The sequence below is a fragment of the Bos grunniens genome, chromosome 13, assembly GCF_055505025.1.
Source record: "Bos grunniens cultivar Pamir isolate PY7600 chromosome 13, Bosgru_T2T1.0, whole genome shotgun sequence".
NCBI classification, from domain to species: Eukaryota; Metazoa; Chordata; class Mammalia; order Artiodactyla; family Bovidae; genus Bos; species Bos grunniens.
Window position 1 is genome coordinate 73,199,915 of NC_141177.1, and position 26,899 is coordinate 73,226,813.

At 53.3% G+C, this 26,899-nt stretch overlaps 1 protein-coding gene across 1 annotated transcript in view; it reads left to right on the forward strand.

Moving 5' to 3' along the window:
* Window positions 1-14,717: 14,717 nt before the first annotated feature.
* LOC147361239 (uncharacterized) overlaps window positions 14,718-26,899 on the forward strand; it is a 28,111-nt gene continuing 15,929 nt past the window's right edge. Inside the window, exons 1-7 of the mRNA XM_086335211.1 lie at window positions 14,718-14,849; window positions 15,641-15,721; window positions 18,297-18,458; window positions 18,917-19,178; window positions 20,478-20,587; window positions 21,412-21,549; window positions 21,602-21,861. Of these exons, the coding sequence (XP_086191337.1) occupies window positions 14,718-14,849; window positions 15,641-15,721; window positions 18,297-18,458; window positions 18,917-19,178; window positions 20,478-20,587; window positions 21,412-21,549; window positions 21,602-21,861 (1,145 nt within the window). The remainder of the gene's footprint in view (window positions 14,850-15,640; window positions 15,722-18,296; window positions 18,459-18,916; window positions 19,179-20,477; window positions 20,588-21,411; window positions 21,550-21,601; window positions 21,862-26,899) is intronic.

The following is a 26,899-nucleotide window of genomic DNA, read 5'->3' on the forward strand; positions in this document are numbered from 1 at the left end:
GCACCCAGAAGGCAGTCACAGGTGCTTAGCAAAGCTGGGTGCATCAGCATGTGGGTGTGCGGGTTCCTTAAGGACACCTCTCACCAGCGTGTGTCACAGGGCAGAATGTGCAGGACCACGGCTCCAGCGGGAGACCAGAACTGACCTGGAGCTTCTCCTGAGTGAGAGGTCTGCACTGGTGCTGAGCACCGTCCAGACTGTGGTCCTCAGGGGCCGAGGCTGTTGCTGGCTCAGTGCTGAGCATGGGGACGTCAAGTGAATGAACCAAATGTCTGTGCTACTGGACGAAGCAGATGGACCTCTTTGTGTCCAAAAATCACTTCCTACATTCCCTGGACTCAGACTAAATCTAGGGGATGAGAGGAAGGGCTCCGGGGAGGTTATCCACTGAGTGATGTTGGGCTCTCTGCCCAGAGACAGGTTGGGTGCTTCTTTCCATCCAGGTTAGAACTGACCCTCCTGCACAAACACTAACGTCAGACCTCACAGGACTTACTTACCTTCTCTGCCAGCCCTGAGAACAGGCCCTGGTGTCAGAATTGCTTTCCCCCTTTTTTGGTTCCTGCCTTTATTTATTTGTTTATTTTGTAAATTTAAAATGTATTTATTTGTTTTTTTTTTTTTTCCATTTAATCAATTTATAGTTGAAGTTTGATGTCAAAAACATTAGTTCTTGATCCTGATTCTGGCCCAGTACACACAACATTAGCCATCATCATCCCCTCCCCCATAATCATATTGTCACCATTATTTTACAGATAAGGAACTCAAGGCCTTTAAATTCTGAGAAACTTGCCCAATGTCACAGCCAGTGAGTAGAAGGGATAGCATTTGAATTCAGGTTCTCTAATTCCATAACTAAGGTGCTTTACCTCAGCACCTATAGTTTCTAGCAGGTAGTAGACATTTAACAATTATTTCCTGAAAAATAAATAGAACAATAAGTATACGACATTGTACCTGACTCTGAAGCAAACTGATAAATGAGTAAAATAGAGACCCAACTGTTAAAGTGCTTAAAATGGGGATAAAGTAGGGATTACAGGTTAATCAAATGTACAGATAACCATACTACAAGGCAGTTTTTTGTTTCTTATTTTTAGCAAATATTTTTTGGACTCCTGATATCTGTCTCTATGTCAAGCTCGGAACCAAGAGAAGAGAATATTGTCAACAGTATTAACATAACTGCAGTTGAAGGCCACACCCCGCAACTAGAAAGCAACCCCCACTCTCTGCAACTGGAGAAGGCTCGTATGGAGCAATGAAGACTCAGTGCAGCCATAAATAAATAAATATAGATAAGTCGTTTTTATAAGAGGCTTCATGGAAGGACCTTGAAAGACCTTGAAAGAGGAAGATAATTTTGGGGGGAAGCTGCACCAACTGCCAGGTGGAACTTCCCTGGCCAGGGATCAAATCTGTATCCCCTATAGTTAATGCATGGAGACTTAACCCCTGGACCACAAAATGTAACTGCGATTCATGGGGTCACAAAGAGTCGGACACGACTGAGCGACTGATCTGATCAGGGAACTCAGATCCCATGTGCCATGGAGCAACTAAGCCTGTGCCCTGCAACTAGACAGAAACCTGTGCACTGCAATGAAAGATCCCAAATGACGTGTGAAGATCCTGCATGCTACCACTAAGACCTGACACAGCCAAATAAATACATTTTTTTTTTTTTGACACAGTTTTTTTTGTGGACTGTAACCCTCCGGGCTCCTCTGTCCATGGAATTTTCCAGGCGGGAATACTGGAATGGGTTGTCATTCCCTTCTCCAGGGTATCTTCTTGACCTAGGGCTCAAACCTGGATCTCCTGCATTGCAGGCAGATTTTTACCGTCAGAGCCATCAGGGAAGCCCAAGTGCTGTACCTGCAAGAACAATGCTATGTTATGTAAAATATTCCTATGCATTTTTGGCCTTCACATATTAAATATCATTGGTGTCTCCTATTCCTTATTATTACCAGAAACACCTTCATAATTTTTAAAACACCTTTTATGGGTGATATTGCCCTATTGCAAGTCACTAGATGAGGGACTTAAAATATCATTCCTAATTCCTAACAAATGTAAGTTTTGTGGCAGAAAGTCATCAAAACACTGTACTAGTCATCCTCATACTCACTCAACAAATTCTTACTGAGCACCTACCTGTGGAAAATGTTTAGGTGCTATCTTGCGATGCAGTGAACAAGACAATATCTCACCTTCTCTCAGGGAATTAATAGAAACAACAGAAGGGATATTAAGAATGGATATTGACCATTTCATACTCTTCCTTTCTTTTGGAAGGAGCCCGGAGGGTTACAGACCACAAAAAAAACTGTGTCAAAAAAAAAAAAAATGTATTTATTTGGCTGTGTCAGGTCTTAGTGGTAGCATGCAGGATCTTCACACGTCATTTGGGATCTTTCATTGCAGTGCACAGGTTTCTGTCTAGTTGCAGGGCACAGGCTTAGTTGCTCCATGGCACATGGGATCTGAGTTCCCTGATCAGATCAGTCGCTCAGTCGTGTCCGACTCTTTGTGACCCCATGAATCGCAGCACACCAGGCCTCCCTGTCCATCACCAACTCCTGGAGTTCACTCAGACTTACGTCCATCGAGTCAGTGATGCCATCCAGCCATCTCATCCTCTGTCGTCCCCTTCTCCTCCTGCCCCCAATGACCAAGGATCAAACCCGAGTCCCCTGCATTGCAAGGTGGATTCTTAATCATGGGACCTTCAGAGAAGTCCCTGTTTTTCCACTTTTCCATAGAACTTTCAGATGTTTTAAGCTGGAAGGGGTCTTGGAAGTGGCCCTTTCCTTGTGTTTTCCTCAACCCAATATACAGCATCATTCCTGAGCATGGAGGCTTAGCTTTCCTCAGGAAAGGACTTTCTGATTATTAGTTGGGTTATCACAGTAAACGCCAAGATGACTCCTCTCTGGAGACCTCCAGACCACTGACCAGGAGCCGGGGTCTGGTTAGGTGCAGGTGACCCTCATCCTGTGTCAGGCAGGGTGGTGCAGTCTGGGTGTGGAAGGAGCTCTGCTTTGAAGCCTTGCTTATCTAAAGAGAGCTCTTTGTGGGCACCCCAAGGTCTGTCCTCTCCCAAAGGGTGTTTCTCTGGCAAAGCTTCAGAAACCTCAGTAAGCCACCTGGCTAACGTAGAAAGGCTATGAAACCAGGCCGGCTGTCACCCAGACTCGCTGCTGAATCTGCATCTCAAAGACCCCTGTGGCTCCTGATGTGAGGTGGTATGGAAAACAGCCCATCTCGGGGCATTTTTGCTGGGGAAAAAAAAGAAAAAAGATAACACTCACCCTGCATCCAAACTAGCCTTTGGTGCTAAGTTCCAGGTTACAGGAGATGTTAGGGGTGGAGAGCAGGAGCCCAGGGACTGGGGGGCGGGCGGGAGGTGACCCAGCGACTCTGGGGGAGTAGCCACACACACAGGGAGGGTTCTGCGTTGATGCTGAGTTGAAGAAATCAGCTGTCGGGAGACTTGGGAGAGAACTGGGACGTCGTTGTTGGGTTGTAGGGCCATCGTCGCACTGGGGTCAGGAGTGCATATGAAACACTCAGGGGTGAGAACACGGCAGCTGGGATTTGCCTTCAAATTCTTGGGCCAGGGACTTCTGTGGTGATCTATTGTCTAGGACTCCACAGTCCCATTGCAGGGGGCCCGGGTTCCATCCCTTGTCTGAGAACTAGAGCCCCCATGCTGTAACTAAGAGTTTGCATGCCACAGCTAAAAAGATCTCACATGCAGCAACCAAGACCCAGAGCAGCCCAATAAATATTACAGAAAAAAGAAATACGTGGGCAAGAACAAACAGGGGTAGATGAAGCCAGGGCGAGAGGCTGCCCAAGGGACAGGGTCATCGGCCTTTGTTGGACTGTGCTCTTTGCTTTGGGCAGGTTTGAAGACCTTCAAGACGTTAATTTTTTTAAATCTGGCCCTTTTATTCTAAGTACAAAGCTTGCAGGTATGCTCCTGGTGCTACAGCTTCTGTAGGCTCCCTTCAGAAAATGCCTTCCCCACGTGCAGCAGAGTCCCCCTTTTATTGTGAAATTTTGCATAGAATTAAGTTGGAAGAATTGCACAGTGAGCCCCGTGTTGCCACCATCGGAAGCTTGACTCTCACATGTGTCCCTCTGCCCATCTGTCAGTCCATCTGATTTCAGAGTAAAGTACCGCCTTGGTGTGTTTCCCCTGCTTCAGGCCAGCTGCCAACCTGGGGTTCTGAGGTCTTCGGGAGCCCCGGAAGCCCTGCAGCCACTCCTTCGACACCCCCGAGAGCCGGGTCTGGGGCCTCTGGGAAGAGCTGGGTGCGGGCAGCAGCGGCCACCTCCCCGAGCAGGAGCTGGCCCTGGTCTGCCAGAGCACTGGGCTCCAGGGCCTGGTGAAGGAGGTGAGAGGGGATGGGATGGACCGCCCCAAAGGGCTGAGTCTTTGTGGTTGGTGCTGGACCTAGAAAACCCCTTCACCCTCAGACACTGATTCAGTTGTCACTGTCTGATCTAAAATCCTGTGCTGACTCCCAGGGCTTGTGCTGAGGGTCCGTCTCGGGCCACCTTCACGCAGGACCCTCCTCTGCCTAGAGCTGTCTCCCCTCTCTGGTCTCCCTAGGCCTACTGCCCAGCCCAAAGGTTGTGCCCATAGCATCTGGCTGTGACCCTGGCAGCTGTGTTCAGCCCTTCCCTCCTTCGGGGCCCAGGGGAGGAGAGGGCAGTGCGATGGGATGGGCTCTGCCTTGCTGACCCTGAACCGCTGGGATTCCGTACACACGTGTCCCGCACACACACGTCCCACCGTCCAGCAGACTCCCTCACAGCAGACTCAGGTGGGTGTTTGGGAGATGCGGGATGCTCAGCTGGGTGGAAACTGACCAGGCGTGTGGATTTCACAAGCCCCAGCCAGGAAGCCAGTGCTGGATAGCAAGCCTCTGGCTTGGTGGGGTGGGGGCTGGGCCTGGGGGGGGCGGTCAAGGCTGCTGGGGAGCAGCCTCTGAGCAGATGCCTGAGGCGCTTTTCTTTAGGAACCTGAAGACCTGTTCAACAAGCTGGACCAAGATGGGGATGGCAGAGTGAGTCTGGAGGAGCTCCAGCTTGGCCTGTTCAATCATGGGTCCCCTCGACCACTGGAACTGGCCCCGCTTGTCAAACCCAGCAGGTCCTGGTCTCGTTACCAGGTAAGGTGGGGTGATTAACTCTTGAAGCCCAGGGTGACTGCCATCACTCTCCTGAAGGCCTGAGCTCTCTGCCTGGTCCCCAGAGTGGGTTCATCCTGCACGAGTCCAGCTGGAGTCAAGCAGACTTTATTTACACTGTGATGTTGGCCGGTGCGTTTGGTTCATGTCTGTCTCGGGGTGGTCAGGGCTCCTTCTCCCACAGCAGGGCACGGTTGTCCTGGGGAGTCTTGCTGCCGCCTCTTTGGCAACGTGGTTGATCCCGTAGTTTGTGGGCGGTGGTGCAGGAACAGTGTGGCCTTGTTCTCTGCTGGGCTGGGCGCGTCCGAAAATCAGGTTTCTGCCCCTGAAGCCACTGAGATGGGGAAGGACTTGGGGTAGTGAGGACAGTGCCCGGCCACCTGAGGGCAGGGACTGCATGGTGCCCACAGCCCGCAGGGGAGGGCTCCTCCCAGGGGCCTCGGCCCCTTGATCCTGCCCAGGAAGCGCTGACATGGCCCCGGGGCCACGTCCTGTGCGTGTGGACACCAGTGTGACCGGGCTGCAGGTGTGGGGCCTCGTGCAGCAGACCGAGGTTCTCCTGCTCCATCAGGCGAGCCCCTGGGTCTGGTGGTCTGGGGACACCCACCTCAGAGAGGAGGGGGCCGCTGCTCCTCCTTGTTCGGGCCCCAACAGCCAAGGCGTGTCCCGGGGGCCCTCCCTGGGGCAGGAAGCAGCTTACCGGCCACACCACAGCCTCACCCGTCAGCTTTCTGGCCGAGGGATTTTTCTGCTCTTGTCTCCAGCCCTGAATCCTGAGGACACGTGCCCTCTGCTCAGGCCGCTCCGCCTCTTCTGAAGCCCATCTTGGGTTTCTATGCATAGACTGGGTTTCCCTCGGCTGGTGTGTGCCTTCCCAGGCTCTTCCTCTGGGAGGACAGGCGGGAAGCCATTGCTTGTTCAGAGAGAAGTTACTTCGGGGGGCCCTGCAGGTGCTGGGGCGTCCCCCCGCACGGTCTCAGGCAGATGGCCCTGAGCCCTGGGCTCGGGTCGCCTCCGCGGAGCCTGCAGTTCCCTCAGGTCCTCTGGGCACCCTGTTCCCTGCAGCAGGAATCAGGGGGAGGCCGCGCCCGCCGAGCACAGATGGTGAGGTCAGGGAAGGTGCGCGGGGAGGCCCGCGGTCCTCACAGCGCTGGTCCCCGTGTGCAGGTCCCGGAGGAGAGTGTTGGCCAGACCACCACGTCGTCCCTTGTGTCTGTGTGCTCGGGCCCCCGTCTCTTCTGCAGTGTGGATGACGGCAGCGGCTTCGCCTTCCTGGAGCAGATCATCTCCTTTGGGGCCCAGGAGGGCGTTCACAATGGCAGGGAGGTCTTGCAGGTGTGGGCCGGTCACGCGGCTGCCCCAGCAGAGGCGTCTGGGCGGGGAGATTGGGGGGAGCCGCTGCCCATGAGGGAGGCTGGACAGAGAACCTCGCAGACACAGGCCCCATGGAGGGAAGGCTCGCCATCCTCACTTTTTGCTTTATTTTTTGATATCCATATGTAGGACCTCTTAACTTAGAAACATAATAAGTAAACAGCAGAGAAAGCCCACAGCCCGAAACAAATCCTTTAGAGGGTAGGTTTCAGTATCTCAGACACCCCGCAGTGCGTGTCGGCCTCCGAGCGGATCCTGGGTCCTGGAGGACAGGAGGGCCTCTTAGTGACTGCAGCACGTGGGCGTGGACACCAGGAGGCGCCGCCCACACGTGTCGCGCGGTTTTTCTAATCTGGAAGCTGCTGCCCAGACCTCTTCGTCCTCTGCTCCCCCCGTGATTTCATTGCTGAGAAGCGTGCTCTCAGCGTGTTGTGGCGGCAGCTTCCGGGTTGCTCCGCACGCTTTAGCGTCCTGTCATTTTTCTCCCAGAAGCCCTCGGGGCCATGGAGAAGCGTGGAGATTCAAGTCCCCGTCTCCCGCTTTACAGGAAGGGCTTCCCCGTGGGCCCTGCCATGTGCCTGCCCCACCCGTGTGTCTGCAGCTTGTAGTCACAAGCACCAGTCACCGAGAGAGCAGCCACGCCACCCGCGTTGTCACTAGGCCGCCGGCAGGTGCGTGGACGTTCCCAGCCTACTCTTTTTCTTTCTGTGGTAAAATACAGAAAGCACCGTTTTTCTGTTCTTTTAACTTTACCTTCCCCAATCCTGAAGGGCTTCCCTGGTGGCTCAGAGGTTAAAGCATCTGCCCGCAATGCGGGAGACCTGGGTTCAATCCCTGGGTCGGGAAGATCCCCTGGAGAAGGAAATGGCAACCCACTCCAGTATTCTTGCCCGGAGAATCCCATGGACAGATGGAGGAGCCTGGTGGGCTACAGTCCACGGGGTCGCAAAGAGTCGGAGACGACTGAGCGACTTCACTTTCCCCAATCCCGAGGGGGAATGGCTGTGACTCTCGGAAATGCCTGGCTGTGGCTCATCGCTCTATCAATCGTTTCCGTCAACAGAACCCACATTGTTCCTATGTCTGTTCGTGCTTTTTAGAGATATATCAAGGATTCTTTGTGTCTGAAATGGCAAGAATTCAACTCCCACTTGGCAAGAGGAGGACATCAGGGATCTTTGTGATCAGCTGGGGAAGGAGGAGGATGTTTAGGCTTGGGAGTCCCAGCTCTGGGGGTTGTCAGGACTCTCCTGGCCTCTGGGTCTTGGCTTCAGGCCTAGCACCCTTGCATGGTTCCCCAGGACCCCGTGGTCTATACAACACTTGCCTTGACAGAGAAAAAGCCCTTCTCCAGCCTCCCTATCAATCCCCAAAGTCCTCTGCTTGCATATGCCCCCTTCTGTGTCTGTCCCTTTGTCCAAGAAGGGGGACTTTGTCCAGCTTGAGTCGTGCCCACCTCCAAGGCAGGGACAGTGAGGGGAGGAGCTGTATGTTGACAGTGGGAGGGGGACATCAGTGTTGACAGGGACCTAGGGAGATGTACCCTAGAGGGATGGGAGCAGGGGAGAGGCTCCATTCAAGAGGTGGAGACTTTGCAGACAGAAAAGAAAGGTACTGGGACAGTGAGGTCTGGGCCTGAGAGAGCCAGCAAATATCTGAAGACCCACTCATCCTGCCTGCCTGACAGGCCTTTCTGTTTTCGGAGCCTTGACTTCAGTGTGGATGAGAAGGTGAACCTGTTGGAGCTGACCTGGGCCCTGGAGAATGAGCTCATGATGGTGGGCGGGGCCACCCAGCAGGCAGCCTTGGCCTGCTACCGCCAGGAGCTGAGCTTCTGCCAGTAAGAGCCCCGCTGGTGGAGGGGGGCGGGGCGTGGGGTGCTGCTGGCCAGGCTGGCCTCCTCGCCCAGGACACGGGCAGCCTGCGGGAGGAGAAAGGGTGCTTCCAGCGTGGTCACAAAGCACGGCATGGAGATTGGGCCAAGAATGCGTTCCTTTTTCATTGGGTTTGGCTCCAGTTGAGCTAGATATTCAGGCCATCCGTCTGCTGAGCCTGTTGGCACAGAGATTGTTACTGTATTTTTATTGATGTACTGAAGCTACAGAAAAGGTTGGCAGTAATTCCAATCTCCATCCTCACGACTTTGCATCTCGTTAGGTATCGACAGATGAGACCTCTGACATCAGGCAACTCTGCAGAGGGGCCCAAAGGAAGACTGCTTTGGGAGGATGAGGAAGGGAGACAAGCTCGGTGCTTCTCCAGTGGGAAAAACAGGCACCAGGATAGCCAGTGCACTGAGCCTCAGGCAGGGCCTGGGGTGACCGGACAGAGACAGGAGTCTCCTCTGCTCTGGGCAACTCCCTGGCTCTTTGGTGCTAGGCTACAGTTGGCAAGGCTGTGACCAGGCAGGATAAGGGGTGGCCCCCTTCTCCCCTTCATGCGTCCAGTCCCAGGTTAGGTACTAGGGATCCCTGGGGCCTGAGGCCCAGCTGCAGGCAAGAGGGAGTGTGGATAATTTCCCACTTCTTCTAAGGCCGTCTGGAGGGGTGAACACTGCACACCCCAGGCTTGAACCTCTTGGTTCAGAAACCTGCTAGAAACCCCATTGCAAGCCAGTTGGCTTCTTGCTGTATGTACTTCTGTAAAACAGACTCAATAGCTGCAGAAACCATCCTGGTAGGAGGAGGGTCAGGCTTCCCGGGTGGCGTTAGTCATAAAGAACCCACTTGCCGATGCTAGTGTAACCCGCTTGCCAACGCAAGAGGCCTGAGAGATGCGAGTTCCATCCCTGTGTCAGGAAGATCCCCTGGAGGAGGGCATGACAGCCCACTCTAGTATTCTTGCCTGGAGAATACTTGCCTGTCCACTCCATGGACAGTGGAGCCTGGAGGGCTACAGTCCATAGGATTACAGAGTCAGACATGACTGCAGTGACTTGGCACGCATGCACAGGAGGTGGGTCAGAGCCCAGCGCTAGCCACTGCTCAGCACTCTTAGGCCAGCTGAGTTTGTTCCTTCAGACTGGCTCGCTAGGCCCAGAGCAGTGTCCCCAGTGATCCCTCCCTCCTCTCTGCAGGGAGCAGGTGGAGCAGATGGTCAGGGAGCGAGATAAGGCCAGGCAAGACCTGGAGAAAGCTAAGCAGAGGAACCTGGAGTTTGTGAAGGAGACGGATGACCTGCACTCTGCCCTGGAGCAGCTTACGGAGGAGAAGGTCAGGTAGGTCCTGCCGGGGTCCTGGGCCAGGGCGGATGTTGGACCCAGGCTGCTGCCAGCTGAGGCCCTGCTGTCTCACCTGAGCCCGCAGCAGGGAGTCCGCAGACCAGGCATCACCCATGAAGTGGGCTGAGCGGACTCCGCAGAGTCAGCCCGGCTGGTGGCGGACAGACCAGAGGAAAGCATCTCTGACCTTTATGAAAGTCTTTCCCTCTCTCGAGGCGTCACCTGCCTCCTTGTGGTTCTTTGCCGTGGCCGCGTTTGGTTCCATCCCAGACAGGGGAGGTGCCGGGTCCCCTCTGGATGCACATGGGGCTCCCCGCTGGGGGGGCAGCCTGACCGCACACGCCCTTCCTCTGCAGCCAGCGCTGCCCTCCCCAAGCGCCCACAAGCCGACGGTGACTGATTTCAGGCCGTCAGTCGGGGAGCTGAGAATGGATTTGCGTTGGTCTCAGCCTGGTTGACCTGATTGTCCCGACCACCCCGAAGGGACTCAGTGAAGTTCTCTCTGAGTCAGAGAACCGGAGACTCGTTATCTCCATCCAAGAATCTGGTTGGGGGACACAAGGCCTCGAGGGCCATGTGGGTGTTTGGATTTTGCTCCATGAGTAACACGGTGTCATTGGCACATTTTTAGAAATAGCGTTTGCAGTTGTGTTAGGTTGCTGCTGCTGCTGCTGCGTCGCTTCAGTCGTGTCCGACTCTGTGCGACCCCATAGACGGCAGCCAACCAGGCCTCCTGTGTGTTAGGTTACTCTAACAGAAAAGTATTAAGGGATACATGTTCATTGTAGAAAACTTGGAAAATACACACACGAGGAAAAATAAAAGCAAACATTTCACGTCCACAGAGGTGGTTGTTCCTGACCTTTCTCACGTGTCCCTTGCTTCTTCCTGTGCGTGTGGTCGCTTTCAGAGAGGTGTCGTTGCTGTAATGTTGCATATCCTTCCTGAGCACCCGTCATGAGGCTCTGCCATATGTTACTACACCTTTCCCCTTTAAAGAGGGGAGTGATATGATCAAGTGTGTAAAACTCACCCCAAGATCTGCAGGCTCTTAGGTTAATCGTGCTCATCAAACTGTTGCCCTGAGTGACAGCTGCCCTTGTGCCCCAAAGCTCTGCGCTGAGTCTGAGGGAGGCCGAGCCAATCATTTCTGGTTTCGACCACAGTCAATTGATTGCGGACCCGGGCAGGCTCTGCCGAAATAAGAGTTTCCACTCATCTTCACTCTAGATATACTGGGTTTGAGAGTTTTGTTAAGCAACTGTTTTAGTAATGTTGTTCAGTCACTCAGTCGTGTCCGACTCTTTGCGACCCCATGGACTGCAGGGCACAAGGCTTCCCTGTCCTCCACCATCTCCCGGAGTCTGCTCAAACTCATGTCCATCGAGTCAGTGATGCCATCCAGCCATCTCATCCTCTGTCGTCCCCTTCTCCTCCTGCCTTCAATCTTTCCCAGCATTGGGGTCTTTTCCAATGAGTCAGTTCTTTGCATCAGGTGGCCAAAGTACTGGAGTTTCAGCTTCAGCATCAGTCCTTCCAGTGAATATTCAGGACTGATTTCCTTTATGATGGTTTGATCTCCTTGCAGTCCAAGGAACTCTCAAGAGTCGTCTCCAACACCACAGTTCAAAAGCATCAATTCTTTGGTGCTCAACTTTCTTTATGGTACAAATCTCACATCCGTGCATTACTACTGGAAAAACCATAGCTTTGACTAGATGGACCTTTGTTGGCAAAGTGATATCTCTGCTTTTTAATATGCTGTCTAGGTTGGTCATAGGTTTTCTTACAAGGATCAAGCATCATTTAATTTCATGGCTGCAGTCATCATCTGCAGTGATTTTGGAGCCCAAGAAAATAAAGTCTGTCACTGTTTCCATTGTTGCCCTATGTGTTTGCCATGAAGTGATGGGACCAGATGCCATGATTTTAGTTTTCTGAATATTGAGTTTTAAGCCAGCTTTTTCACTGTCCTCTTTCACTGTCATCAAGAGGCTCTTTAGTTCTTCTTCACTTTCTGCTTTAAGGGTGGTTATCATCCACATATCTGAGGTTATTGATATTTCTCCCGGCAATCTTGATTCCAGCTTGTGCTTCATCCAGCCTGGCATTTCACATGATGTAGTCTCCATATAAGTTAAACGAGCAGGGTGACAATATACTGTGTCGACGTACTCCTTTCCCAATTGTAAACCAGTCTGTTGTACTCTGTCTAGTTCTCACTTTTGCTTCTTGACCTGCATTCAGGTTTCAGAGGAGGCAGGTAAGGTGGTTTGATATTCCCATCTCTTTAAGAATTTTGCACAGTTTGTTGTGATCTACACAGTCAGAGGCTTTAGTGTAGTCAATGAAGCAGAAGTATGTGTTTTTTGTGGAATTCTCTAGCTTTTTCTGTGACCCAGTGGATGTCGGCAATTTGATCTCTGGTTCCTCTGCCTTTTCTAAATCCAGCTTATACATCTGGGAGTTCTTGGTTCACATACTGTTGAAGCCTAGCTTGAATGATTTTGAGCATTACTTTGCTAGCATGTGAAATGAATGCAGTTGTGTGGTAGTTTGAACATTCTTTGGGATTGGAACACAGGAAAATGAAATCTGTCAGTGCTTCCACTTTTTCTCCTTCGATTTGCCATGAAGTGATGGGACTGGGTGCTGTGATCTTAGATTTTTGAATGTTGAGTTTCAAGCCAACTTTTTCACTCTCCTCTTTCACCCTCATCAAGAGGCTCTTTAGTTCCTCTTTGCTTTCTGCCATTAGAGTGGTATCATCTGTATATCTGAGATTCTTGATATATCTCCTGGCATTTTGCATGATGTACTCTCTACGTTAAATAAGCAAGGTGACAATATACAGCCTTGATGTCCTCCTTTCCCAATTTTGAACTAGTCCATTGTTCCATGTCCAGTTCTGTTGCTTCTTGACCCACATACAGGTTTCTCAGGAGGCAGGTAAGGTGGTCTGATATTCCCATCTCTTGAAGAATTTTCCACAGTTTATTGTGATCCACATAGTCAAAGACTTTAACGTAGACAATGAAGCAGAAGTAGATGTTTTTCTGGAATTCTCTTGCTTTTTCTATGATGCAGTGGATGTTGGCAATTTGATCTCTAGATCCTCTGCCTTTTCTAAATCCAGTTTGTACATCTGGAAATTCTTGGGTTATGTACTGTTGAAGCCTAGCTTGAAGGATTTTGAGCATTACCTTGCTAACATGGAATAAGTGTAACTGTGCGGTAGTTTGAACATTCTTTGGCATTTCCCTCCTTTGGGATTGAAATGAAAACTGACCTTTTCCAGTCCTGTGGCCATTGCTGAGTTTTCCAGATTTGCTGGCATATTGAGTGCAGCACTTTAACAGCGTCATCTTTTAGGATTTTAAATAGCTCAGCTCCACTAGCTGTAGTGATAAAGCTAAGGTTTGGCACTGTTTTCCCTGCTGATAGAAATGGTTGTTGCAAAAGATCACTGCAGAGTCCGAGGGGAAGGGCCCCGCCCCATCCTCTGTCTGCTTGGGATTTGCTGTGTGCTGGTTTTCCAAGGCTTGTGGTGGAGGCTGACTTCTCTGTGCCTTCAGTCACCAAGGGCCCTGATGCTGCCTTTATTTACCGATGCATTTTTTTTTTTTTGATGACGTGGAAAAGGTTGAATGGCCAAGGAGTGCCAGAGACCCACCCAGAGGTCACCTGCCAGCTCGCCCCATGGGCCGAGGGACACGCTGGCTCCCTTGTGTGGGGTCACCTCTGCTAGCCCCGAGTCAGGCAGTTCATGAGGCCTGTGCTGCCCCACAACACTGCAGCTCACCCATCTATCAGGCGGGAACAAATGCGTCCCTAGTGCCGAGGCCAAGTGTGCTGACGGGAGACCCCGGGGAGGGAGAGGCCCAGATGGCGCCCCCGATGCACCGTGTGCCGTGTGCCTTGCAGACGCCTGGAGCAGGGCTACCAGGGGAGGCTGAGCCTCCTGCGGTCCGAGGTGGAGGTGGAACGTGAGCTGTTCTGGGAGCAGGCCCGGCAGCAGAGGGCCGGGCTGGAGGAGGACCTGCGGCACCTGCAGGCGGAGGAAACCGGCCTCCGCGAGAAGCTGACCCTGGCCCTGAAGGTAGGGGGGTCAGGGTGCTGTGGGGTGCCTCCTCAGGGCTCCCCACCCGAAAAGAGGGAGGCCACATTGCCCGGGGTCCCTCCTCCACACCCACACCTTCCTGGGCCAGGTCTGAACCCTCCCCGCGGCCCTGGGGGCTTAACGCTAAAGAACGTTTTCTGCAGCCACCGAGAGAGCCCATTTCTCAGCCGAAGCGGAAGCGTCCTGGCTTCTCCAGGAGAGACCCAGGCCTCCTCTGCAGCCGTGTGGGCCGCAGGATGGGGGCCCCGGGGCTCTTGCCCTCGACTCTGGGTCAGTGGCTGCCGCCTCGGCTGCCTCCCTGGAACCACAGCACTAGACCAAACACAAAAGCGTCACCCGCCCCCAACCCTGGCTGTGTGACCTGGATCGGGGGCACTCTTCCTGGCTGTGGAGAGGGTCCCTGACCTGCTCCCCGCCTGCCTTTGCTTCCAGTGAGGTGGCTCCGGCCCCACCTTCTTCCCTGACTGTGGGTTCCTCCACACCTGCCCTGCCTCCCTCCCCCAGAGGAGAAGCCAGGCCTGCCTTCTGGTTGTATCCTGTGTCTCCGGACACCGCCTTCCTTCCAGTGGACTCCTGGGCTGTTGTGGGGCAGCTTCAAATCCGTCCTTTCAAAGACGGCTCGGGAAGGGTTGTCACTGCCTTCCACTCGTACTGCTTATGACCTTCTCAAGAGCTCAGGCGGCCGGGAGAGCCTCCCCCAGGGCTCCTGCCCCGGAGCCCTGCCTCTCGCTCCCTCCTCCATCCTGGCCAACCACTGACCTGTGTCTCGTAGGAAAATAGTTGATTGCAGGAGATGACTGAAGTCGTGGAGAAGCTCTCAGACTCAGAGAAGCTAGTCCTCAAGCTGCAGAATGACCTGGAGTTTGTGTTGAGGGACAAGACAAGTCCTCTTGCAGACTCTGAGTCCCCAGACAAGCGCCTGTGGGTATTGGTAGAGGGCGTCAGGGTCTTGATGGAGAATACACAGGAGACGGAATTGGGTTTTTCTGCTAAAATTCCACATGCTGCTCAGTCACTCAGTCATGTCTGAATCTTTGTGACCCCCATGGACTGTAGCCCGCCAGGCTCCTCCGTCCGTGGAATTTTCCAGGCGCAGGCAAGAATACTGGAGTGGGTGCCATTTCCTGCTCCAGGGGATCTCCCCGCTCCGGGGCTGAACCTGTGTCTCCTGCGTCTTCTACGTTGGCAGGCGGGCTCTCTGGCACTAGTGCCACCTGGGAACCCTAAATGCTGTGATGCAGAGGAAGTTATTAAGGCCACTTCGCCTGGAGTTTCCTCCCCTTCAGGCAGTGCAGGGGTGCAGGTGACTCCCCAGTGATGCCCTGCATTGACCTTCTGGTGACGAGGCCTGGACCAGGCAGCAACTCCTGCACAGACCCCAGTGCTGGGGTGAGGAGCGCTTAGAGACCTGGCCCTTTCTGTCACCTTGAGGGGAGGACGGGAAGGGAGAGAGGTGCACGTCCGTGCAAGGGGCCTCCCAGGGGGCCGAGGCAAGAAGGCAGCCCAGGGTCCAGGTGGGAGCATGACCACCTTCCTGAAATTCGAAACATCCTTCTGCCCTGAGACCTTTGAAACGAGGGCGGGGAGGAAGGGGAGGGACAGGTGGCTGCGCCTGCAGATGCTGAGCGTACTGCGGCAGTACGAGGGGGTGGCAGCCCACCCTCTACCTGGCCTGAGGTCCTGGCCCTCACTTTCCTGCTTGCATCTGGCTTTCAGCTGGAGCCTCAGAGCACAGAACTCCTGGCCCAGGAAGAGCGATTCTCAGAGATCCTGAAGGAATACGAGCTTAAGTGCCGAGTAAGTGTCCCCCTGCCCTGCCCGAGGGAACGTCAGGCACTGTCTGCTCAGGACTGGGTGGCCCCTCCCACCTCCTGGCCTCCACGTAGAGGGTGGCCCAGCCTGGGTCCACAGGAGCATCCCTACATGAGCCGGGCAGGCATAGCCTCTGACGTGGGCTTCTTTCTTCAGTTGAGGTCTTCTGAGCTTCGTGTTTTTGTTTTTTCAAATTTTTTTGGCTATGTTGCATGGCTTGTGGGATCGCAGTTTCCTGACCAGGGATGGAACCCACACCCTCGGCAGTGAAAGCCATGGAGTCCTCAATGCTGGACTGCCAGGGAATTTCCCAAGCCTCATGTTCTGCAAGGAGGCAGTTGGGACTTTGCCTGCCCGGCACCTGTGCCTGGCCCCACACAGGCTGCTCACCCCAGTCCCAAGGCCCCTGTGTGTGTCCGGGCACCCGTGTAGGGCTTCATCTTGTTTCCCATGGTTGAGTGTATGCATTTCCTGGGCCAAACCTACATGTGAGCCCACTCAGCTGGCGTCGCCACCATGCAGAGCAGGGTGCAGGTGGTGAACAGTCCCTGCTGGGAAACAGATCACACTGTCACTCCCTCAAGATTGTCCAGGACTCCGGCAGATAAAGCATGATTGTTTGGCATTAAGGGTCTAGTATTCACTTGCTTCTTAATGGTTTCCCTCCTGATTAACATAAGAACTGTCTCTCTGCACGTGATGCTTTGGTCACACCAGAGGATAAAGGTGAGCCCGTGCTCGTCTGCAGTGTGACGTGACCCCTGCCTCCTGCCTGCCACACCCCGAATCCCGGTGCCCCTGCAGTCCTGTGTATGGGTCACCTATGTAGCCCTTCTCAGAGACCGAGTGGTGTGTGGGTTTTGTGGTTAACTTTCTGGGAGGAACTCTCCTTCCTGCCGTGTTTTCTCCCCCACTTTGAGCACCTGTGACTAACCAGCACTTAATACGTTGCTTTAGTGCACCTGAACTTTTTCATACAGGTGTAACCCTCTTTGTTTTTTTCACATGACTGTCACCTAACTGTTGCTACTCATTTCACTTTTGATTCTTGAAATTTTGGCAAAAAAAACTTTACATTTTGGTGCTACTTATTCAGAGATCTTCCCTCTTTTGGGGGGACATTTTTGGCTGTTTCAAACTAGCATTGAGAACGTTAAAAATTTTTTTTTTTTAATAATTTCTAATACACGAAGTTGCAAATGTCTGGGCAGCCAGCCCCTCTGTGTGTGCTGACTCGGTGTGGCTGGCCCTGCCTTCCTCTCCAGTGCTTTCTGAGCTGCTGTTGAAACCCCACCCTCTCCTGCTTTCTTGCTGAGCTCACCTCTCCTGCAAATGCTAACGTGAAGAGAAGCCTCGAAGGTTCCAGAGCCTCAGACCTAGGGCTTCGCTGTGTGCAGTGGACTTGCTGCCTTTCCCGGCTCTCGGGGCAGCATCCTGTGACTGCCTTCAGCATCCACAGGCACCCCAAATTCACGTGCAACCCACACGAAAGCAGGCACGTGGCTCCCCAGCCCTGCTGGGCACACCCTGGATGGACAGGCTGGGACCCAGGACAGTGCATGTCATCCTTAGGCGCTTGGAACAGAGCAGTGTGCCTGGCATCATACCTTAAGGGCCTGGTTTCTGGTTCTGCTGAACTTGCGGAGCATGGATATGCTCTTACAGTGGCCGTGTGAGGGGGGAAGGAACCCCTGAAGGGGCAGGGCATTGGGCAGAAATGATTCTGTCTATGTTTCCTGCCACATCAGCACTGCTCAGTAAAAACAGCAGTCACGTGTGTACTTCCAAGTTTTCCAGTGGTCACATTAAAAAAGGTAAAAGAAAAAAGTAAAAAGAAATGGGTGACGTTAATTTTAATAACATTTTATTTACTCCATTACTTTCACAGTGTCATCATTTCAGCATATAATCAATATAATCACATTTTAAGTGAGCTATTCTGCATCCCTCTTTGGGAACCTGGTCTTTAAGATCATTGTAGAGTTTATGCTGCACACCTCGATCCAGACTGACCACGTCAGAGATGCTCGGTGGCCTGTGTGGTGTCATTGTGGGGTGGGGGGCTGGGGCGCACACACCCGCCGCCCCACGGGCCTCCCTGCAGCTCTCGCTTCCTGGCCTTGCCCTTTCCCCGGGACAGAGCTGCTCGCTCTGGGGAGATTGCGTATTTGCTCAGGAGTTTCTGAAGGAGGTACAGTGAGCCTAGTAAACATGTGCTTCCTCTAAGATCAGCAGGGCCTGTCCCTTCTCCCACATGGCCTAGAGCCGCCAGTTAGAGGCTCCTCCTCCAGGGCGGGTGTGGACACAGGCCAGGCACTGGCCACCAGGGAGTTCAGAAAGAACTGAGAGGAGCTGCCTGCAGAGGAAACTCAGATTAAAAAATCAGAGAGGAGGGACTGCCCTGGTGGCCCAGTGGTTAGGACTCCACTCCCGATCAGGGGGCGTGGGTGTGATCCCTGGTTGGGGAACTAAGGTCCTGCAGGCCGCATGCGCAGCCCCCAGAAAAGGAGAATCAGAGTGGGCAGTGGGGCCTTGAGGGTGTGCGTGGCGTGGACCCCAGAGCCTGGGTCCCGGGGGAGGAGCCGGCTGGAAGCGGCATCGCATGTGGCGTCCTCCAGGTGGGGTGACCACGGCCCACCCGAGGCGGGGGGAGGAGCACGTGGACCCACCGTCACGGGTGAACGTGGCGCTCGGGCCGTGGGACCACCTGGGAGAGCGGACTGTGCGCGCTGCCCTTCCTGCCCTGTAAAAGCCAGGTGACCAAGTGGGCGCGTTGAGTTATATTTCATTCTTTGCGTGGATAAATGATGCTTGTTACAAACGAGACCCTTCCTCTTTTATTTTTCCTCTGTGCTGTGCAGCTTGCAGGGTCTTAGTTCCCTAACCAGGGAGCAAACCCGAGTCCTCTGCAGGGAAAGCACTCAGTCCTAACCGCTGGGCCACCAGGAAGGTCCCAGAGGCCCTTCCTCTTAAGCCTCATGTCCCCCGAATCTCCCCTACCCCTTACCAGCATGCCCCCCCAACCTCTTGTGGTTTCAGGTGTTAAAAGGTCTCTGTATTTTCTCTATTTCTCACTTTCACTGCACTTTTTTCCCCGAGCCCCTTCTAGGTATCTAGTGATGGAAGGTGGTGCCAGGCATAAGACGGTGCGAAATGACTCCCACTCCTTGTCGCTCCCAGAGCAGTTCGGTGCCCGGGTATAGTGTCGGTGCCCCGTCCTGGAAGTTGGGACCCGCTCTGCTGGGGCCTGAACTGTTCCCCAGGTGCCGGCCCTGTGCCCCGCTCCTGGGCCTGGTGGCCGCAGTGGCTGGAGGAAATGTCTGGCTCTGCCCACAGGACCTGCAGGACCACAACGACGAGCTGCAGGCTGCCCTGGAAGGTCTGCAGGCACAGGCGGCCCCGAGTCAGCACGGCCGCCTGCCCCCGGGACGCGGCCCGGCAGGTAGGAGCTGACTGCTTGGAGGTGGTGGGTCTGCTGGGAGGCAGTGGGTCACGTGCTCATGCCCCGGGGTTGGGGCGGTGGGCCAGCCCGCTATGCAGGGGGTCACAAGTCCTTCGGACCACTTGTGTGGGAGAAGGGGCCTATCTGAGGCGAGGGGTTTAGGCAACCCAGAGCCCCAAGGGAGATGGAGGAGGATGAAGGTCCTACTGCTTGGACAGAGTAAGTGGTGAAGGTTATGATGACCTTGCTGTGACCTCAGGGCAGGCGTGTCCCCTGTGAGCCTCCTAAGGCAGCGGGGACGGAAGGAGATGCCCCCGGGGAGGGTCATCTGGGAAGGGGAGCAGAGAGCGGGCTGGGGGCGATGGGGGACGGCCTGCGATGGCTCTGACAGGGCAGTCCATGTCAGCTTTCCTCGGGGCCTCCGAGGGCAGCCGGGGGGTCTTCTGCGCACCTGGCCTCTGAGGGGGGCCCTCACCTGCACCTGCAGCAGTGGACTCTGCTCCCCGAGCCACAGCCCTGCTGCCCTCAGCCAGGGGTGGTTGGCGCGTGGCTGCTGTCATCGCATGCCTCGATGAGTGTCAGGGGCCCGTGTGGCCGCAGGGAAGGGGGTGATGGTCTTTATCCCTGGACGGTCCTGAGCTGCAAGGAGTGTGTGGCCCTTGTTGAGAGCCAGGACCTGCGCCCCGGGTGTGGTGGCCATATGGCTCTGGGTCGTAGCACCGGAGGGAGCCCCAGGCTTCGTGTTGGTGCCAACGCAGCCAAAGCGCTCTCCGGCTGGAGCCTTTTCTCTTCCCCTCGGCCCCATCTAAGGAGGAGGGGCGGTCAGAACAGCAGCGCTGTGGTGCAGGGGCCACGTGGGTGGTGGAGGACGAGCTGGCTGTGCATCCAACCAGGGCCACTCCTGACCCAGGCGGCAGCTTCCTGTTGTCAGGGCGATGGGATGCTCTCTTTCCTAAGGTGCTTATCCCAAGTATTCTCGGCCAGATGTTGCCGAGTCTGTCCCTTTTTTTCATGGAAAACAATTCGGGAACTGAAAAGAGCAGGCGAGAGGTCAGGATATGTCTGCTCCCTCACTTTCCAGCCCATCAACCGGCATGGATGAAACCCCAGCAGTGGCCACACTCCCATTCTGAATCAATGTGAGTGTGCCCCCTACCACGTGTGGCGTGGGGACACCTGGGCCCAGGAGGGCTGGCCGTGAATCACTGCAGATGGTGACTGCAGCTATGAAATTAAAAGATGCTCAATCCCATGGTGTTCTAGGCAGAACATCAATGTGCATGTCCTCTTTATTTTCAGGCACCATCACGTTCGTGGGTGATTCTGCCCCAGCGAGTATAAAAACAGAGGTCATGTTGGAGCTGCTGAAGGAGCGTTACCAAGAACTCAAGATCCAGCTGGAGACCAAGGTCAGGGGACTGAGGGAGGCCACAGAGTTAGGGGAACTTCCTGCTGCTGAGACGTGTCTGCACACACGTCTGCCCAGAGTGAGCGCGCTCAGGGGGACGGAGGTTTGCAGGGAATGTGTGTGACCTTGACTTTGTGCCTCCACCCTCTTCGGAAGGAGGCAGGACAGAAGGAATAGCTAATAATGGGAGGGAGCAGGGTCCATCCCCGTGTCCGGAGGCTGGTGCAGAGGCCAGACCTCCCTGTTTGCCCTGCGCTGGGAAGTCACAGCCCCCAGCTCTGTTGCAGCTGAAGCAGATTCTGGGAGCAGAATCTTAGTTCCTGTGATTGCCCTGCACCAGGGGCTCCCCAGGTGGTGCTAGTGGAAAAGAGGAGATATGTCGCCAAGACAGGAGACATAAGAGATGCAGGTTCGATCCCTGGGTCGGGAAGATCCCCTGGAGGAGAGTGTGGCAACCACTCCATCTTCTTCCTGGAGGATCCCATGGACGAAGGAGCCTGGTGGGCCACAGTCCACAGGGTCACACAGAGTCGGACACGACTGAAGCGACTTGGCACGCAGGGGCTCCTAGGCCACCCTGGCCAAGCCTGTCTTCTTGGGTGAATGTGTCTCTTGCTCTGTTACTTGATTGTGGTGGGTTTTGTGGAGGGATGGTGCCCACAGCTTGTCAGGTGTCACCATGGCCACGGGGTGGTCCTGCCCCTGGGTGCCTGCTGTGGCCTTGCCTTCCAGGCCTCGTGGAGGTGTTGTTCCCCTCTACCCTCCTCCTGCGGCTGCCTGCCAGGCCGCCAGCCTCCCTTCTGCACCTGCGGGTCTCCCCCCAAGGCTGCAGTGGAGGTTACAGGAAGTGATGGAAGCAGGCGGCCACACAAGCCGTGGGGAGCCTTTCACGGGCCCCGGCACCCTGTTGAAGCTGGGCCACCCGCTGTTTGGGTTCTGCGCCCGGCAGCCTTGATTCGTCAAGTGAGTTGTGTTTGGGGTCCCCAGTCGACATCACTCATGCCTCTCTCCTCAGGTTAATGACCACGAGAGGGAAATGGAGGTGACGAAAAGGGCCTTTGCAGAGGAGAGGAGGGAGCTGGAGCAGGCCTTCCAGCTCGAGGTTGGCGTGCTGCAGGGTCAGAAGGCCGAGCTGGCGATGCAGCACGCGGAGTCGCAGGAGGTGGTCCGAGGCCTGCAGGAGCAGCTGCAGAGGAGGGCGGAGCTGGAGCGGGGCCACACGTGGTGGCTGAGCCAGGAGAGAGCACGGCTGCAGGAGGCGCTCCAGCGGCTCAGGTCCGCCACCCCAGCTTTGCGTGATCTCAGGTCCAAGGTTTGTTGCCCAGAACCCGGATTTGAAATTGAATTTGGGCAGATTGCTCAGAGTCACAAGTACTTGTTACCTGAGTGGTGAGCCCTGAAAGAGCAGGTTATTTTACACAGGGTCTGACTTTTCTTTCGGCTGCACTGTGCGCATGGCATGAGAGAGCTTAGTTCCCTTACCAGGGATCGAACCTGTGCCCCTGTGGTGGACGCATGGAGTCTTCACCACTGGACTGCCAGGGACGTCCCAAGGAGTCTGACTTTAAAAACACAGTCTCCCTCATCTGTCATCTCATGGCTCCTGGGGAGGTCGACGAAAGGCCTAAATGCCCCCAAATAATGGGAAAGGCCTTTAGTTTGGGTTAGTGGAGTTCTTGAAAGAAACCGAGATTTGTGAGCAAAGGAGAGAACAGGTTCATTTGGAAAATTGGAACATGATCTTCTGTGCTAGAGAAGAAGGGCCCACACGCCCATCCTCCGGGCCCCACCAGGGAGCTGGGGCTGGAGGCCTGAGGGGAGGCTAAAGGTGGGGAGGAGGTCTGTGAGCTGGTGATGGAGTGTCAGGTGTGCAGCCTGGCCCTCCTCCCCGGGCCCCCTGGGGCCCAGGCCGGCACCCACTCCACCTCAGGAGCCCAGGCCTCTAGAAGGGCTTTGCCAGGAGCCTCCCAGCACCACCCAGGAGATGACCTGGGTGACTGCAGGCAGGCCCAGCTGTGTGTTGTGGTTGCAGCTCTCTACCCAGTGTCTTTTGGTCCTGTGAGCGCCCACACGGCACTCCCGCAAGCTCATTGCGTCCTGCAGAGACAGAGTCTTTGTGAGCTGTTGTGTCCCTTGTCTGGGCAGAGGACACTGGCTCACCGCACACGCAGGTGTGTCCAGCTGAGGAGCCAGCTCCTGCCCGCAGGGTGACCATGCCACGTTGCTTCACCGGAAAACAGATCACGTGGGATTTATAATAAGCCAAGGAATAAATGTCAGTGCACCTCCCAGCTTGAGAAAGAAAATACTGGCATAGCCAGTAGCCCCAGGCTCTGTTCCCAGACCCCCCTCCCTTCCCCCCGAGGCGCCTGGACTGTTTATCACCCTCTAGACCTTGCTGTAGGCCTCTGCCTCAGACGCGGGGGTCCCCCATGATGTGCAGCCTTGGTCGTGGTGGGCTGACCTCTGAATTCCCTGCTCCATGAAGCAGAAGTGGTGCTGGGCCTCACAAGTGGCAGAGCCTCAGGTGAACGTGTGGACCCACTGTTGCAATTGCGGCTGCGATCGGAGGCTGGTCTCTGACCCAGTGGACCTGCGAGTCCACATCAGGCCCCTGGCACACTCCGGGGCCTTTCGTGCAGGAGCAGCCCAGCGGCCACACGCCCTCTCTGCTCTCTGTCTCGGGCACTTCCTCTGGACAGGCACAGGAGCCGGTGCTGTCCTCGTCCTCCACCCAGTCCCCGGGCCCAGGGGCTGTGCTGGGCCTCTCCCCGCTTCTCCTGACTCGCTGCATGCCTTGGCTTGTTGGCCCCACAGATAACATCACAGTTCCAGTCTCAGTGGTGTCTGGATCATTGGACAGGGTTTCCCGGGCACCTGCCACCTGCTGTCACAGCTGAGGGAGCAGCCGGGAGTGAGACAGGTGTTTGCAGCTTTCGGCCCCAGGTGGGTGGGCGGACAAAACAAGGCTCCATTCTTCAGCATCTGTAACCCTTGTTACAGGTCTGTTCAGGTCTTATGTTTCCTCCTGGGTCTGTCTTGGTAGATTGTTTCAAGGCATTTGGACATGGCCGTTTTTCAAATCTCCAGACCGGGCGTTGTACTGAATGGTCCTCAGCTTGGATGCCAGGTTAGATGCCTTCCTTATGGGGCCATCTTTACTCTGATGTGTGGTCTTTTGTGAAACTGTCTTTGGAGTACATTCCCTCAGTTTTTTTTTAATCTGAAAATGTCTCAGCTTCTCTCCCATTTCTGAAGGCTGGTCTTCCTAGAAGCACAAACCTTGATGTGCAGTTGAAGGTTGCCCTCTGCCCTCTGCCCTCTGACCTGGGCAGGCTGCTCTGTGTGAGCATCCATTTTCCATTGCTGCAGTGATGAGTTACCAGGAAGTCAGAGGCTTAAAGCATCATCACTTAGGATTTCACGGTGCTCGAGCCTGGAAGTCAGAAGTGCCTACGACTGGGCAGGAGTCTTGGTGTTGGCAGCTGCCTTCCTTTCTGGAAGCTCGGGAGGAAACCTGCAGGCCTCCCATTCTTTTTTTTTTTTTTTAAACTTTACATAATTGTATTAGTTTTGCCAAATATCAAAATGAATCCGCCACAGGTATACATGTGTTCCCCATTCTGAACCCTCCTCCCTCCTCCCTCCCCATACCATCCCTCTGGGTCGTCCCAGTGCACCAGCCCCAAGCATCCAGTATCATGCATCGAACCTGGACTGGCAACTCGTTTCTTACATGATATTTTACATGTTTCAGTGTCATTCTCCCAAATCTTCCCACCCTCTCCCTCTCCCACAGAGTCCATAAGACTGTTCTATACATCAGTGTCTCTTTTGCTATCTCGTACACCGGGTTATTGTTACCATCTTTCTAAATTCCATATATATGCGTTAGTATACTGTATTGGTGTTTTTTCTTCTGGCTTACTTCACTGTGTATAATAGGCTCCAGTTTCATCTACCTCATTAGAACTGATTCAAATGTATTCTTTTTAATGGCTGAGTAATACTCCATTGTGTATATGTACCACAGCTTTCTTATCCATTCATCTGCTGATGGACATCTAGGTTGCTTCCATGTCCTGGCTATTATAAACAGTGCTGCAATGAACATTGGGGTACACGTGTCTCTTTCCCTTCTGGTTTCCTCAGTGTGTATGCCCAGCAGTGGGATTGCTGGATCATAAGGCAGTTCTATTTCCAGTTTTTTAAGGAATCTCCATACTGTTCTCCTTAGTGGCTGTACTAGTTTGCATTCCCACCAACAGTGTAAGAGGGTTCCCTTTTCTCCACATCCTCTCCAGCATTTATTATTTGTAGACTTTTGGATCGCAGCCATTCTGACTGGTGTGAAATGGTACCTCATAGTGGTTTTGATTTGCATTTCTCTGATAATGAGTGATGTTGAGCATCTTTTCATGTGTTTGTTAGCCATCTGTATGTCTTCTTTGGAGAAATGTCTGTTTAGTTCTTTGGCCCATTTTTTGATTGGGTCTTTTATTTTTCTGGAGTTGAGCTGTAGGAGTTGCTTGTATATTTTTGAGATGAGTTGTTTGTCAGTTGCTTCATTTGCTATTATTTTCTCCCATTCTGAAGGCTGTCTTTTCACCTTGCTAATAGTTTCCTTTGATGTGCAGAAGCTTTTAAGGTTAATTAGGTCCCATTTGTTTATTTTTGCTTTTATTTCCAATATTCTGGGAGGTGGGTCATAGAGGATCCTGCTGTGATGTATGTCCGAGAGTGTTTTGCCTCTGTTGTCCTCTAGGAGTTTTATAGTTTCTGGTCTTACGTTTAGATCTTTAATCCATTTTGAGTTTATTTTTGTGTATGGTGTTAGAAAGTGTTCTAGTTTCATTCTTTTACAAGTGGTTGACCAGATTTCCCAGCACCACTTGTTAAAGAGATTGTCTTTAATCCATTGTATATTCTTGCCTCCTTTGTCAAAGATAAGGTGTCCGTATGTGCGTGGATTTATCTCTGGGCTTTCTATTTTGTTCCATTGATCTATATTTCTGTCTTTGTGCCAGTACCATACTGTCTTGATGACTGTGGCTTTGTAGTAGAGCCTGAAGTCAGGTAGTTTGATTCCTCCAGTTCCATTCTTCTTTCTCAAGATCGCTTTGGCTATTCGAGGTTTTTTGTATTTCCATACAAATTGTGAAATTATTTGTTCCAGCTCTGTGAAGAATACTGTTGGTAGCTTGATAGGGATTGCATTGAATCTGTAATTTGCTTTGGGTAGTATACTCATTTTCACTATATTGATTCTTCCAATCCATGAACGTGGTATATTTCTCCATGGCCTCCCATTCTTGATCCACACCTTCCTCCTCTGATGCCAGCAGTGACTAGTTGGTCCTCCTCGTGCTCCATCCTGACTCCCAGTCTTCTGCCTGCTCTTCCACAGAGAAGGGCCCTAGTGGACAGTCTAGGACACTCTTTCCATCTAAGGGCAGTGAATTAGCAGCTTTAATTCTGTTTGTTGCATTGATTCCCCTTTGCTATGAAATAGCACATTTGCAGTTTCTGGATGCAGATGTCTTTTAGAGGCTGTTATTCTGTCTCCACAGGAGGTGATCTGAGTTGTGTCATCTGGTTGCTGTTAGCTTCTCCATCTTTTGTGGTTTTTCTTTGGTGTGTTTAGGTGTGTATTTCTTTCATTTTAACTTTTTATTGAAGTGTTATACGCACACACAAAAAAATACACACGTGTATACAGTTGGAAGAATTGATGAATTGGACACATCTGTGTCACCACACCCAGAACACGTCCCCAGGGTCACTATTCCAAGTCGGGATAGTGGTAACCCCTGGGGGGGGCTCTGGGGAACCCCATTTTTTGTTCTCGGTGCTGGTGTTCCTAAGAATGGAATTGTTGAGTCATAGGGCAGAGGTGCCGTTTTCTTTTTACTTACCATACTTAGAAATATTATGCCTGCTGAGTATATAGATTTGTGTCCTATGAAAATCTTTCAGATATTCTTTGTAAAATATTGCCTCTCCCCTCCGTGGCCTTTTCAGTTGGATGTATGATATTAGATCTTTTCACTTTTCCTGCTTTTCTTAACCTCTCTTTCATTTCTTGCAGCTTCTTTTCTGTACATGGCATGTTCTGGGTACTTATTCATATCTCTGTGTTCCAGGTCAGTGATTCGTTCTTCAGCTATATCTAATCTACCAGTGAGCTTTTCTTTTGACATTGATTTTTTTTTCATTTTCTAACATTCTATTTGGTCCTGCCTGATCATTTCTGATAGCTTCTTGCTTGCTTGTCCACTTTTTATTTCCATCTTTTATTTAAGTAAACATTTAA